Source organism: Saccopteryx bilineata, chromosome 4 (assembly GCF_036850765.1).
Source record: "Saccopteryx bilineata isolate mSacBil1 chromosome 4, mSacBil1_pri_phased_curated, whole genome shotgun sequence".
NCBI lineage: Eukaryota > Metazoa > Chordata > Mammalia > Chiroptera > Emballonuridae > Saccopteryx > Saccopteryx bilineata.
In genome coordinates this window covers 44,509,042-44,524,564 of record NC_089493.1, presented here as the reverse complement: position 1 = coordinate 44,524,564, position 15,523 = coordinate 44,509,042, and the positions used below count along the sequence as shown (strand labels likewise).

The following is a 15,523-nucleotide window of genomic DNA, read 5'->3' as shown; positions in this document are numbered from 1 at the left end:
TTCTTGTATGTGCCCTGACCAGGATGAAACCTTCAACCTTGGCACGTTGGGATGACACTTGAATCAACTAAGCTACTTTTGGCCAGGCACAATGTAGTTTTTGTGAGATGGTTATCAGAGATTCTGGAACACCTATTTTCATATATATATATATATATATATATATATATATATATATAGTTTTAAACTTTCTAAAATTAACTTCTTAGGAGATAAGAACAAATGCCTACAAACTTCTGAATTTGTCCTAGAATTCCAGTATTAAAGGTGCTAGTAACTTCTACTGAGGTTAAAACAAAAAACTTAGTTTTAAAAAGCTTTTAACTTTTGTTCTGTACTAAAAATGGTATTCTTTATTATTAGACAAAAGTAAAACCATTAGCCTTAAATTTTTCTTTTTCTTAAAGCTAATATGCCCTGAGACTTGTCATTCTGATCTCATATATAAACTATCATATATGGAAGTTAATAATAAAAACATTTAAAAATATTTTTTTAAAATTCTCTAATTGAAAAAAATTCTCTAATTTTCACCTTGTTTAGTCAGCCTTTTATCTACTCTGAGGTTTCTGTGTGCTTTTAGATATTGTTAAAGTAACATTTAGTATGAGACGTATTTAGTACATAACTGATGAATAATGGTTTTATGAAATTATAGTCTATAGAAAAAGTTTCATAGTCACAATTTTTTATTTAAATTTAAAAGAATTTGATGAGTGGAAGCTCATTTTGTGATACTAATTTAAGGTTTGCTCTTTGATAATTAGAAATTTTCTCTTGTTCAGAAAACTATTTTTTTAAAAAATATTGTAGAAAGCTTATGACTGTAATAGGTTTTTGGTTGTAGTTCTGTCTTATCCCTCTCATCTCTTTGAATTTTTCTCTGGTCATTTTATTGTTATTGCTAATGAAAGAAGAGCTAAAGATTACTACAATGTTCATTTTTTTCATTCCCACTTTTCTTTAACCCCTTCCTACCCAGCAGTCAGAATTCCAAATGACAGTTGAGATATGAACAGTTCAGTTATGTAAAATAATTTAGTCCCTTTGCCCCATGGATTTTTATCCTGGAGGAAAGATTGAGTTTATTGAAGCAGAAACCAACAATGTTGCCAGGTTGTTTCTTGAGGTGTAGGAAGCAGAAAGACAAATACCAGGTAAGGTAAACTGTATACTAAAGAAGAGAAAGCTTTGGTCAGGTGGCGCAGTGGATTAAGCATCTTACCTGGTGCATCAGAGGTCCTGGGTTCAACCCCTGCTCAGGGTGCATATGAGAAGCAATCAGTGAGTACATAACTAAGTGGAACAACAAAATAAAACTAGTTGATGCTTCTCTCTTTCTCCCTTTTTTCCCTCTGTCCCTCTCTTCCCCCTTCATTTCTCCTTCTTTTCACTCAAATCAATGGAAAAAAAAGAAGGGAAAGGTTCATTTTGATGTTAGCCTGTGGATAGATGATGCAAATAAATCAGTTACAAATCTCATTTATTCAGAATAAAATTAAACTTTTGGGTGAGGGTTCTTAGGTGTACTTTTACTTACTTTTTGAGCATCTTTTTTTTTTTTTTTTTTTTGAGCATCTTGACTTTTTAGCAAAGGAGAAGCATGATGTTTTTATTCTTATTCTAGTAGATTTTTTTTTTTTTTTTACAGAGACAGAGTCAGAGAGGGATAGACAGGGACAGATAGACAGGAACAGAGAGATGAGAAGCATCAATCATTAGTTTTTCGTTGCGCATTGCGGCACCTTAGTTGTTCATTGATTGCTTTCTCATATGTGCTTTGACTGCGGGCCTTCAGTGGACCGAGTAACCCCTTGCTCAAGCCAGCGACCGTGGGTCCAAGCTGGTGAGCTTTTGCTCAAACGAGATGAGCCCACGCTCAAGCTGGCAACCTCGAGGTCTCGAACCTGGGACCTCCAAATCCCAGTCCGACGCTCTATCCACTGCACCACCACCTGGTCAGGCTCTAGTAGATTTTAAAGATTAAGTGATCAAGGTTATTAAGTAAAAACTGTGGGAGTAGGAAGTTTTTTCTCTTTGCCCTACTGCCTGGTTATATTTTATTGCCAAAAAATGCATTTTTATATAAGATATAGAATTGAAAATCATCTAGGGAATAAAATAATTGGATTGTGTTAGACCAATAATGTATAGAGTGAAAACGTTGGATAGATACTAAGCGGGGCCAGTTTTGTACAATGGAATACTGAATGAACAGTTTACCAGCAGTACTTGTTAAACTGTGACTTCATTAAAGGGAATTTTACTTTGTTAAATATATATTTACTACTTGAGTATATGCTAGGATACAGAGATGAATGAGACTGTGTTCTTGTTCTCAGGAATATGGTTTGGTGTGGAGATAGATATATAACCCAGAAAAGGGATCAATAAAATTCTTGAACTGTGTGTACAGGTTAAGAGGAAGAGATAATGAATTCTACTGGAAGGAGAGTGAGGGTAAAGATGCACAGAGAAGAGAGGACAGCTAACCCTAATGTTGAAAATGGCCACTAAGTTGCCAAACAGCTAAGGAGCAATTCAGGCCAAGGAGATAGAGCGTTAAATGTCATGGCAGTATATGGTAGAATTGGCATGAGGTAGAACTGTATAGTATGAGATGTAAGGAGTAGAGTGTCACTAGGGCCCAATCATGAAGAACTTTGTATGCTGTGTAAGGACCATGAACTTGATTTAGCATGTAGGTATGCCAGTGAAGGGTGCTGAAAGAATGAATAAGTGTTTTGTCTAGCATTTTAGATAGATCACTCTGGTGACAATGATGTGTTTGAATTTATGTAGAAGAGAAGTATGCAGGACTAAAAGTAAAATACAACTAGTTAAGACACAGATAACTTGGACTTAATAGTATCTTTTTTTAAAATTGAGCTTTGATTGACCCTAACATATAAGTTTTATATGATAAACCGTAATGATTTGATACTTGTGTTTATTATGAATTGATCACCACTGCCAGTGTAGTTAGCATTTATCACTATACCTAAGTACAAATTTTGTATTAAGTCTTTGTGTGTGTGTGTGTGTGTGTGTGTGTGACAGAGAAAGAGAGAGGGATAGATAGGGACAGACAGGAAGGGAGAGAGATGAGAAGCATCAACTCTTCATTGTGGCACCTTAAGTTGTTCATTGATTGTTTTCTCATATGTGCCTTGATTGGGGGGGGGGGCTACAGCAGACTGAGTGACCCCTTGCTCAAGCCAGCGGCCTTGGGATCAAGCTGGTGAGCCTTGTTCAAACCAATCGAGCCTGTGCTCAAGCCGGTGACCTCGAGGTTTTGAACCTGGGTCCTCCGTGTCCTAGTCCAATGCTCTATCCATTGCGCCATTGCCTGGTCAGGCTGTATTAAGTCTTGATGTGAGATGCTATCCGTCGGAAATAAAGATGGACAAAAACTATCTTGATGAAAGATTTGTAAACCTATTGCATGATTTATTTTTCACAGTTTAAACCTGATATACTATACTTTTGACAGCTCTTAACTCCTTTCCGATGGTAGGAAAGATTTTCCCATTTGAAATTCTTCCTGTATGCCTCACAAAAGAATCCTTATGGACTAGAGACAGGGAGAAGAAATAGGGTATTGTGATAGTTGAGATGAGTAAAGGTGAGAGCCTAACCTAGGCCATTGAAGAAAAGGGGGCTAATTTTAGAAATATGTAAGAAGTAGTATCTTAGAATTTGGATTTGGCAATGGAAAAATTAATAATGTTTGTGAAAAATGGTTGTAATAACACTGCTGAAATTAAGAAACTAGCGAAATAAGGAAAGAGCAGGAAGGGATGGGTGGAAGACAATGTTCAGGGGAAAAGACCCTTAACCTGTTTTGTTAGGGTGCTTAGCTGCCTGAAGGTCTGGAAATGCTGAGGGGAAGCTCTGCTTCTGGACACACAATAAATTGTGACCGTGGGGACTTCTTTCCCCATGGGTGGGTGGCAGGGGTCAGCATACATGTCATTTTTTTTTTGTGTGTGTGTATTTTTGTGTTTTTCTGAAGTTGGAAACGGGGAGGCAGTCAGACAAACTCCCGCATGTGCCTAACCGGGATCCACCCGGCATGCCCACCAGGGGGCAATGCTCTGCCCATCTGGAGCATCACTCTGTTGCAACCAGAGCCATTCTAGCGCCTGAGGCAGAGGCCATAGAGCCATCCTCAGCGCCCGGGCCAACTTTGCTCTAATGGAGCCTTGGCTGCAGGGGAGAAGAGAGAGACAGAGAGGAAGGAGAGGGGGAGGGGTGGAGAAGCAGATGGGCGCTTCTCCTGTGTGCCCTGGCCGGGAATTGAACCTGGGACTCCTGCACGCCAGGCCGACGCTCTATCACTGAACCAACCGGCCAGGGCCCATGTCATGTTTTAATGCTTTATTAAGGAGGATGTGTTTATGTGCAGCTTCTTCAATTTATAATCAATTCTATATATTGGTCTGGGTGGTGGTTATATAACATACATGTATTAAAAATTCCTTGAGTTGTACAAAGGGTTTTTGCACTTGTGTGTATAAATGTTATACCTTAGTTTTAAAAGTTAAAAAGAATCTGTTTATAAAAGGAAAGAACAGAACCTCCTTCCTGTCCCGGGAGGCCTTAAACCCTTTGACTTTTAAAAAATTTAATATTTGAAGAACTGAATTAATTAATGTAAAGGAACTAAGGCAATTTCCCTTCTTATCCTTAAGATTTTCTTTTGTAGTAATTAAAGAATTATTTATAATGTAATAATTCATTTTGCTGGCCTATTTTATACTTCGTCTTTTTTGTCTTGTGTAGCTGCTTCTCTTCTGTCTTATGTTTGGTAAATTAACTCTTTAATTATTAGCAGTGTTTAAATATGGGTCATCTTCCTAAATTTTGGATTTACTAAAACTAACCACTTTTTATAGAATACTATTTCTAAACTAGTTTTACCTCGCTCAAACCTGGTAAATTAAACTCTCTTTGGTGGTTTTTATTTTAGCCTAATAAAGATGTTGTGGAACAAATGGAAAAATGGTAAGAGTTTAAAATTTTCTTTTTACATTTTAATGACTCACTTCTACCAAATTGAGATAATAGAATTGTTAACTATATTAATCTAGATTCTCAAAATTATTTTTGTACTTCATAATGGAAGAGATTGGTATGCTATTGATTGATACGATTGGGATTACATTAGATTTGTGGGTCTTGTGTGTGGCAATGATTTATTTGTTTAGGCTAGCATGTAAACATGCATCACTTGACACATTTTACTTTTGGTAAAGAAGTAGTACCTTTAGATCAGTGGTAGTCAACCTGGCCCCTACCGCCCACTAGTGGGTGTTCCAGCTTTCATGGTGGGCGGTAGCGGAGCAACCAAAGTATAAATAAAAAGATAGATTTGGCCCTGGCTGTTTGGCTCAGTGGTAGAGCGTCGGCCTGGCGTGCAGGAGTCCCAGGTTCGATTCCCGGCCAGGGCACACAGGAGAAGCGCCCATCTGCTTCTCCACCCCTCCCCTTCTCCTTCCTCTCTGTCTCTCTCTTCCCCTCCCGCAGCCAAGGCTCCATTGGAGCAGAGTTGGCCTGGGCGCTGGGGATGGCTCTATTCTATGACCTCTGCCTCAGGCGCTAGAATGGCTCTGGTTGCAACAGAGCAATGCCCCAGATGGGCAGAGCATCGCCCCCTGGTGGGCATGCCGGGTGGATCCCATTTGGGCACATGCTGGAGTCTGTCTGACTGCCTCCCCGTTTCCAACTTCAGGAAAAAAAAAAAAGATAGATTTAACTATAGTAAGTTGTTTTATAAAGATTTATTCTGCCAAACTTAGCGAAAATCCGACATAAAGTACTTGGTAAGTAATTATTATTATATGCTTTAACTTGAAGTTACTTCCCTACTTTATAAATCACCATTACTGTGGAACTGGTGGGCGGTTAGAAAATTTTACTACTAACAGAGATAGAAGAGTGGGCGGTAGGTATAAAAAGGTTGACTACCCCTGCCTTAGACCATAATCAGAGATCCTCAGGAATGTTTCTAGAATTAAATTTTATAAGAAAACAGTATAGTAATAATTTTTATAATTTATATAAAATATAATAAATTTTATTAAAGACATAGGAGTTAATCCACGTAAAATACTTAGGAATGATATCATTCATTTACCTTGAAAAATAGTTCATACATATGTTTTAAATATATAATTTCAGCATTCAAGAAAAAGATGAGAAGTTGAAGACTGTGGAAGAATTACTTGAAACTGGACTTATTCAGGTGGCCACTAAAGAAGAGGAATTGAATGTAAAGCACTTTGATACTTCTTTTTCTTGTTTTCAGTGATGGGGTTTCACTGTGATTTGTGTAAGATTTCCCCCCTAGCCTTTAAATTGCATGTGAGTTACTCACATTTTATAACATTATATGATTTTTTTCATTAAATTTAATATTTTATTAGAAATACTGAAATACATAACTGATTAGAGCATTACTGCTTTAATGAAGTAGACACTGTTGTTGTGCTTTATAAAATATGTTTCTCCACCTCCAGCCATGCTCAAATTATAACAACAATAACTAGCAGACATCATAAGCTTGTATAATAGTATTGGAGGCCAGAGGAAGGAGAGACTTCAGTTCTATTTTATGATTATCATTAATTAACTCAAGTAGGCTAGATGGGGTTGCTGGAAGAAGTAACTTAAAAGATGTGTTTGAGTTTAGAGTGACAAGTGATCTCCTATATGGTTGTGAGGTTGTGGAAATATCAATAGAAATACTTGTGGGGATAATTGATTTGAAAACCTATTTGGCTAACTTTAGGAGTTATAGAATTGTAGACATGTGGAATAAGTTAGATTTCTGGGCCTTCCAGAGAGAAAAAGAAGCGGCAAAAGAGAAATGAGAATCTAGTTTATTTTGAAGCTAGCTATTTTTTTCAGAATATAGAAGTTATGTTCTGCTTATGTGTCTTTGACAAAGGCAATAAGAACAGAAAATTCATCTTTGACAAAAGAAGTTGAAGATTTAAAGGCCAAGCAAAATGATCAGGTAATGTATTTAGGAGATCCTGTAACCATTTTCTTCTAAAGTAATGCACAAACCTGTTACATTTATTTTTATTATTTTTTTTTAGTGAGGTTGGGAGAGAGTGGCAGAGACAGACAGGCAGGAAGGGAGAGAGATGAGAAGCATCAGTTCTTCACTGCAGCACTTTAGTTATTCATTGATTGGTTTCTCATATGTGCCTTGACTGGGGCGGAGGCACTGTAGCAGAGCCAGTGATCCCTTGCTCAAGCCAGTGACCTCGGGGCTTTTAACCAGGGTCCTCAGGGTTCCAGGCCAATGCTCTATTCACTGTGCCACCACCTGGTTAGGCATACCTGTTACATTTAAACACAGCAAGTCTGTTGTTTGTCCTCCCTTCTCCAAAGCAGAATTTGTCATTTATAGTTTTTATCTGTGAATGACTAGTGACTTGATTATTAATAAGAGGCAGCAATTTATTGTATGCTGAATATATTGCAAGCACTAGGTAGAGTACTCTAGATAGGTCATTGCTTATTATGATAGTTTTGAGTGTACAAATAGAAAGTGAGACTAAATAGTATTAGTATCTGAAATTAGGTAATTTTTTAATTGTATTTTCTCTTTATCTGGTTAGAATTATTAATTCACTAATTTTAACATTTATGTCTTGATTTTTCTTTTGTTCTGCACATACCATATCTAGACCTAAAGCTGCTTACTTTTAAAGTGCTATTATTTTCATAATTATGACATTAAAATCTAGTAATGATTCTTGGGTTTACTTTTCCCATTTGGATTTTGGTGTAGTGGAAAATTTAAGGAAAACATACTTTTCTATTTCTAACCCATTTATATTTTGACCAAATGACTAACTAGGATGCCTTTCTGGTTTCAGGTTTCTTTTGCATCTCTAGTTGAAGACCTTAAGAAAGTGTAAGTGATGCTATTAAACTGGTTTTCCTCTTTTGGTCCATTTTCTTAGTGCTGATAAATAGTGTTCTATTGTGCATTTGAGATAGCTCTTGTATGTTGGTTTAACATTTACTCTAGAATTTTTTATTGATGAAATAAGCTGTGCTTTCCCCAGTACAAGGTGATTGTTAAAAAATTTAGTTCCATAAAAAATAATAAAAATAATAATTAAAAAAAAATTTAGTTCCATGATTGATTCCATTTATTTTCTTAACTTATGGCATTGAATTGTTAATTTTCTTTTTTGTGGTAGTACCTATTAAAGAATAGGTTTTATTGGATAGGGAGATAAGTTCCTGCTTGTGTCCTCTATCTGAGATTTCTATAAAGTTTGATGCCATCTTGTTAAGTCCTGTCACAGCTTTTGCAGCCTTAGAAGTCAATATTGTTAGAGGAACTTGATTCTTCTTACTGTTCTTCAGGGTACAAGCTTAAATTCTCTATTTGTATTTATATTCACTATTGAAGCATGCAACCAGCTTCTCCTTTTGTGTATAGGCTTCAGCCATCTGGTAATTAACTGATAATTTCTCATTTAGAAAGACCTTAAGTATTATTTCCCTTTTTGCCTGATGTGTTGCTATTTTATTTAAAATAGGGAGCGTTCATTTGATGAGCTTATTTGTGGTTTGGTACTATTCTTAGTAATGATTTCTATTTAAGTTTACTACTGTATTTCTTTAAGAATCCATGAAAAAGATGGAAAGATCAAGTCTGTGGAAGAACTTTTGGAAGCTGAAATTCTCAAAGTTGCTAATAATGAGAAAACTATTCAGGTATCAGGAGAGAGAAAACGTGTTTGTTTTTTTGTTTATCAACTTTAGTGAATACCATTTAATTTCATGTGTTTGTCTGTGCATTGCATTTTATGTCAATTTCTGTGTTTCCATTGTCCAATCTTGTCTGTTTTGTCATTGTCAAGGATTTGAAACAGGAAATAGAGGCTCTAAAAGAAGAAATAGGAAATACCCAGCTTGAAAAGGCTCAACAGGTAAAAATCCCAGAGCCATAGCATGACAGATTTGTTAGTATATGTGTATTTATGAGCTAGTTAGCTTTTATCTTGTTCCTTAGAAAAAGACTAAGTAGTGTGATGTAAGTATATTGGGTTATGTGCTTTTATTTTTTTTTTGCTTGATTTGAGAAAGCGTTCTTGATATTTTAAGCACTGTATCTTTGAACTGTTAATGATTCTTTTTTAGAAAGTTTTGTGTATTAATGTTTCATTTTAGTTTGCCAACTTAAGACAAAAACAATTTAGTAAATCATTTTTAACTTTGTTTTTTAATTGCATGAACAATAATATTTTGTTATAGACTATGTATTGCGCAACCTTTGCTTTTAGAACAAAGTAAAGATTTCATTGGGGGATTTGAGAGGTAGAAATTGTTTCTGGAAATAGATGGGGCTTTGTGAATTTAATTTGATAAGGCTTCATTGAAAAAATGATGAGATTGCATGGAAGAGATCATTCATTCATCCACCAGATTGATTCAGCAGTATTCACTGAGTTCCTCCTACTTGTCAAAGCACTATGTTAGTGTTTGAAGATGATGTGGTGAATTAAATGGGGTACAATGAAAAGATAAAACTAAAACTCCTCTAAATATAGATTGAGTGATCAGAAAAGTCTTCTCCTGAGGAACTGACATCTAAAGTTGTGATCTGAAGGGGCTGTGGGTATAAAAGGTACTATTAAACCTGTGTATGATAAGAAAAGGAGATTGGGCCCTGGCTGGTTGACTCTGTGGTAGAGCATTGGCCTGGCATGCAGGAGTCCCGGGTTCGATTTCCGGCCAGGGCACACAGGAGAAGCGCCCATCTGCTTCTCCACCCCTCCCCCTCTCCTTCCTCTCTCTCTCTCTTCCCCTCCTGCAGCCAAGGCTCCATTGGAGCAAAGTTGGCCTGGGCGCTGAGGATGGCTCTGTGGCCTCTGCCTCAGGCGCTAGAATGGCTCTGGTTGCAATAGAGCGACACCCCAGATGGGCAGAGCATCGCCCCCTGGTGGGCATGCCGGGTGAATCCCAGAAGGGCGCATGTGGGAGTCTGACTGCCTCCCCGTTTCCAACTTCAGAAAAATACAAAAAAAAAAGAAAGAAAGAAAAGGAGATTAAAGAAGGAAAATCCAGAGTGCTGCTGAGTAATTGGCCTTGATGTTTGGGAAAGAAGAGCTCTGATATTGTAGGGAGGCATGTGGACAGTTTAATGTTCTAATTTGCACAATTATAGAAGTGTTGTATTATTTAGACTTACTATTCGTAACTATATTCTTTGTCACCACCTGCTTTCCTACCTTATGTTTTTAATTTGTTACTTTTACTGTCAGTGGACTCGAGAGATGACAACATCAAAACATCAAAACATCTTATTTTTGCATGAATAATTTAGTTAGGATCTTTGTAATTTGTAATGTATCTATTTTAAAGTTTATTATAAAGTTTAATAAGTTGAAAGGATTATGAATTGCTTTTTCTCTGCTTTTCTCTTTGTATTTCAGTTATCTATCACTTCTCAAGTTCAGGAGCTTCAGAACTTGTAAGTAACATTTTTTTCATTTTCCTTGAATATCTCTTTTCTACAAGTACAATTATAATGAAAATTATAGCTTCTTTGTATTTGATTTCAAGTAATATTTTAGGGGATATCAAATTATATCTCAGAAGGCCTCAAAGTCTTAAGTTTTCATTAGGATTTAACCAAAGTCTTAAGTTTTCATTAGGATTTAACCTTTTTTATGGGAATGGGTATGGGTATAGACTGGGAAGTTTTATTTTTCATGAATTATAATCTGAATATGACCTTAAATTGAGATGATGCTCTTTGCCCATTTTAACAGCCACTGTAAAACTGGCCATATATATATTTCATACTCAAATCAGTTGCAATAGCTGTCTAAATTTGCTGATACTGATTTAAACAACATTGATAATGAGGTAGGAGTAGAGCTACCCTAATTTATTCAATATCTGCATCTTCAGTGATAGATGGATTTAATTATCCATCTATCTTAATTTGTATCTGTCTATCTTAATTTAATATCTCCAGAATCTGTATGCATTTATACTTAAAATGTATACGTTTTAATTTAATTAGTTTGGGCTGTAAATACAACCTAAAATAATACTTTTGCAGTCTCTGTTAATTTTACTTTGTATAGTCATGTAACATTTTCATTGATAGTTCTTCGTATAACTTACTGTCAGATTGAAAGGAAAGGAAGAACAGATGAATACCATGAAGATTGTTTTAGAAGAGAAGGAGAAAGATCTAGCCAATAGAGGGAAATGGTTACAGGTGAGAAGATAAAAACAAAAGTAAACTCTTGTTTTTAATACTTGAATATCAGTTCAGTTCACACCTATTGTTTTTCAGGATCTTCAAGAAGAAAACGAATCTTTGAAAGCTCATGTTCAAGAGGTAACACACATAACTTAAAAGAAGTATAGTATAAACAGATTACCAGCATATTACGTAAAAATGAGAAATCTTTATTTTACTGTATTAGAAAGCAAAGAAGGTAATGTGTTCTGAGGTTTTTCTGTGTTTTTTTTAAGAGAGAGAAGGGGAGAGAAAGAGAGACAAGAAGGGAGAGAGATGAAGAGAATCAACTTATAGTTGTGTCACATTAGTTGTTCATTGATTGCTTCTCACATGTGCCTTGACCAGGAGCTCCAGCCAAGCCAGTGACCCCTTGCTCAAGCCAGTGAACTTGGGCTTCAAGCCAGCAACCATGAGGTCATGTCTGTGACCCCACGTCAAATTGGTGATCCTGCGCTCTAGCTCATGCCCAATCTGGTGACCTCGAGATTTTGAACCTGACTCCTCAGCATCCTAGGCTAATGCTCTATCCACTGTGCCACCACCTGGTCAAGCTGTTCTCTGAGTTTCTTTACTTTAAAAATTATTGTTGTTAAGGTCACAGACACAGACAACAGTATATTTGTACCAGGAAGGGCTTGGGGTAGAGGTCATAAAGAATACAGGGAATCAAATATATGGTGATGGAAGAAGAATTGACTTTGGCTGGAAGGCACACAGTGCAGGGTACAGATGATGTGTCATAGAATTGTACACTTGAAACCTATGTAATTTTATTAACCAGCTTTACCCCAATAAATTTAATTGAAAAAGAATTGGTAGGCTTCATGACATTATTTAATGTGGAATCAGAATGTTAATTCAATATTGATTAATAAAGATGTATTTTTAACATTTAAAAAATTTGTTGCACCATAATTTTGTTTTTTGTAAAATATGTTAACTTTTATCCCTGTCAGGTCTGTTACTGCCTGATTTGTCAACCTAAGCCTAAAAGCAGTTTCTACCCTTACATTTTCAGCTCATTCTTAAGTGTCTGTGTTTAATTGGTGTATTAATCTATAATCCTTTTAAGAAATGGACATTAAAATATTAAGTTAGAACTTTGTAATTTTAAATTAATTTTTCTATAAATTTAAAACCTCAAAAAATTAAAAATTAAAAAGTGAAACCTAAGAAAAAAGTTGTTAAAGAAAATTTATTCTGTCTTTGTTTTATAAATAGCCCAATCTTAAGTTCACCAGATATAATTGTTTTTATTTTATTGGTGAGGTATTCTGGATATATGTATGTTATAATATCTCATCTTTTTGATGTTAGAATTAAAAATGTGAATCTGTTTCTTAGATACGTTCTGCATCACGATTTGAAGAGCTTGAGACTGTGTAAGTATACTTTTTAGCCGGCACTTTCAAGTTCTCAATATTTTCCAGAATATGCTTGAATATTATAACAAGTTTCTTTCAATTCATTCACTTTCTTGTTAAGTAGGAATTAAAGTCCTGAGGTAAATAAGCAAAATCTCTGGCATAATAAAACATGGGTCCTTTAAGTGCTGAATTTCAGATAACACGAGATTATCTTTTACAAACCTTTTGAAGCCATTTTCTGAAATATTTTTTCTGCCTGGTATAAACTGGTTTTAGTATTTTTTTAAACAAAGTATGCAGTTACTGTAAAGAGGTTCAAATTATTTCAAATTAAAATTATTTCAGTATTTGAAATATCTTTGAACTAACCAGACGATAATTTTAACCATAATCTTGATAATGGATATTGACTCTTTTCCATAAAAGTAACATTTGGGAAAATGATTTCTGTTGTCATTCTAGCTATGCTATGCAGAACAGTAAAAATATTGAATCTGATTAGCATAGGAGAGGTATCAGTTTTTGTAGCTGTTCATCTTAGAAAATTTTTTATCCTATAAAGTCTTTAATCAGTTTATAGTGGTGACAAGGGTATCTGGACTTTGTCTTTCTGGTTCCTTATAGAATTACCTTTAAGAGATTTTGTTTTGATATGATGTTATCAGTCTTTATTGATGTTTGAGAATTGGACTACTCTGTGTCTTTGAAAGTAAGATATTAAGGATATTTATTAGGTCATTGTCTTCAGGAAGACAAAGATGTTTCTATTGCTCATTTGTACAGTTGTTTATCTTGTGGGCATTGTATGACTGCGTAGGTGCTTCTGTCACATTTGCTAATATTAGAAAGATTAGAGACACATTTGTGGCCTATTTGTAGTAGGCATATACATCTTTAGAGTATGTGATTTTAGATTTATTTCTACCTCACTTTTTTTTAATTAATAGAATATTTTTTTAGGGGGCGCAGTTTTAGGTTTACATAAGAAAATTGAGAGGAAACTGGAGACTTCCACTGTGACCCCCTTCCCACATATCCCTTAGTATTTACATCTTGAATTAGTTTGGTACATTTATTACAATTGATGAACTGATATCATCATACATTGTTGTTAACTTAAGTCCATAGTTTCCATTAGGGTTCATTCTTTGTCTTGTACATTCTATGGGTTTTGAGGAATGTATAATAACATGTACCCATCATTACAGTATTATAAAAAAATAGTTTGTTGGCCCTGGCCGGTTGGCTCAGCGGTAGAGCGTTGGCCTGGCGTGCAGGGGACCCGGGTTCAATTCCCGGCCAGGGCACATAGGAGAAGCGCCCATTTGCTTCTCCACCCCACCTCCCCCTCCTTCCTCTCTGTCTCTCTCTTCCCCTCCCGCAGCCAAGGCTCCATTGGAGCAAAGATGGCCCGGGCGCTGGGGATGGCTCCTTGGCCTCTGCCCCAGGCGCTAGAGTGGCTCTGGTCGCGGCAGAGCGACGCCCCGGAGGGGCAGAGCGTCGCCCCTGGTGGGCATGCCGGGTGGATCCCGGTCTGGCGCATGCGGGAGTCTGACTGTCTCTCCCCGTTTCCAGCTTCAGAAAAATACAAAAAAAATAAAATAGTTTGTTGACCTAAAACTCGCCTGTGCTCCACCTGTCTCTCCCTTCCTCCCTCCTTTCTCACCACTGCACTCCAACCCTTGGGAGCCATTGATCTTTTTACTGTCTCCATAATTTTGTCTTTTCTAGAAATGTCATATAATTTGAATCATATATACTATGAGCCTTTTCATATTGGTTTCTTTCAGTAATATGTATGAAAGATTTGCTGTTTCTTTTCAGTTTTTAATCCTACTCTTCATGTATGCTTTTTTTTTTTTTGACATTTTTCAGGTAGACCTATAAAAATGTTGAAATTCTAGATTAAGGTGGGATAAAAATAACTTTCAGCTCAGCAAATATTTGAGCCTATTATGTGCCCTCTGGCACTGAGAATACCAGAATGATTAAAATGGGTTTCTGGCTTGAGGAAATATATAGTTAAACAGATCATTTAATAGTGTTAAGCGTTATGCTAGACAGGTCTGTGTTTAGGATGATAAAGGCAATAAGGATTCACTGAGGCTATACATACATAATGTATGTTGGATTAGAGAGAACCAGATTAAATTACATATAGCATCTCTTCAGTACAAAGGGTTGGGAGTGAAATTCTAGGGTCAACTAATTTTATTTTATTTATTTTTTTAATTAATTAATTAATTCATTTTTAGAGAGGACAGAGAGAGGGAGAGAGAGAGACAGAGAGAGAGAGAAGGGGGGAGGAGCTGGAAGCATCAACTCCCATATGTGCCTTGACCAGGCAAGCCCAGGGTTTTGAACCGGCGACCTCAGCATTTCTAGGTCGACGTTTTATCCACTGCACCACCACAGGTCAAGCCAAGGGTCAACTAATTTTAGATTTTCCTCCTAGATAAAGCCATAGTTGCCTTGGAACTGTTAAGTATAAAATAAATTGTAGTAGTCTTAGGATGTATTTGGTTTTGAGGTGAATAATTCTGACAATAATTGTCTTTTAAAACAAATTTATAAGTTGCTGTAATATGGGAATAAAGCTGATTGGCATTATTTCTGCCTTTTTTTTTTTTTTTTACAGATGAATTAGAGCCTGTTTTTGTTTTTTTTTTAATGTGTATAACTAAAAGGTCTTTGTAAAAATTCTAGGTTGAAAGAAAAGGAAAATGAAATGAATAGAGTGGAAAGTATGCTTTTAAAAGAGAGGGAGAGTGATATTCCTAGCAAAACAAAGTTGCTACAAGTGAGTATGTTTACTTAAAATTATTGTGTGAATTATTGTCTTGAATATTTTAAAACAATTTTA

General features: G+C 35.9%; 1 protein-coding gene across 8 annotated transcripts in view; it reads left to right on the top strand.

The window, feature by feature from the left end:
* The window catches only part of KTN1 (kinectin 1), a 122,499-nt gene that overhangs the window by 72,356 nt on the left and 34,620 nt on the right, over positions 1–15,523 (top strand). For 4 of the 8 annotated variants that reach the window (XM_066272136.1, XM_066272133.1, XM_066272134.1 and 1 more), the window contains exons 19-29: positions 4,973–5,007; positions 6,184–6,274; positions 6,953–7,021; positions 7,896–7,933; positions 8,658–8,748; positions 8,895–8,963; positions 10,470–10,507; positions 11,176–11,266; positions 11,345–11,389; positions 12,638–12,675; positions 15,367–15,460. In XM_066272136.1, the coding sequence (XP_066128233.1) occupies positions 4,973–5,007; positions 6,184–6,274; positions 6,953–7,021; positions 7,896–7,933; positions 8,658–8,748; positions 8,895–8,963; positions 10,470–10,507; positions 11,176–11,266; positions 11,345–11,389; positions 12,638–12,675; positions 15,367–15,460 (699 nt within the window). The remainder of the gene's footprint in view (positions 1–4,972; positions 5,008–6,183; positions 6,275–6,952; positions 7,022–7,895; positions 7,934–8,657; positions 8,749–8,894; positions 8,964–10,469; positions 10,508–11,175; positions 11,267–11,344; positions 11,390–12,637; positions 12,676–15,366; positions 15,461–15,523) is intronic. The other 4 variants (XM_066272138.1, XM_066272135.1, XM_066272137.1 and 1 more) reach the window with 1 other exon arrangement.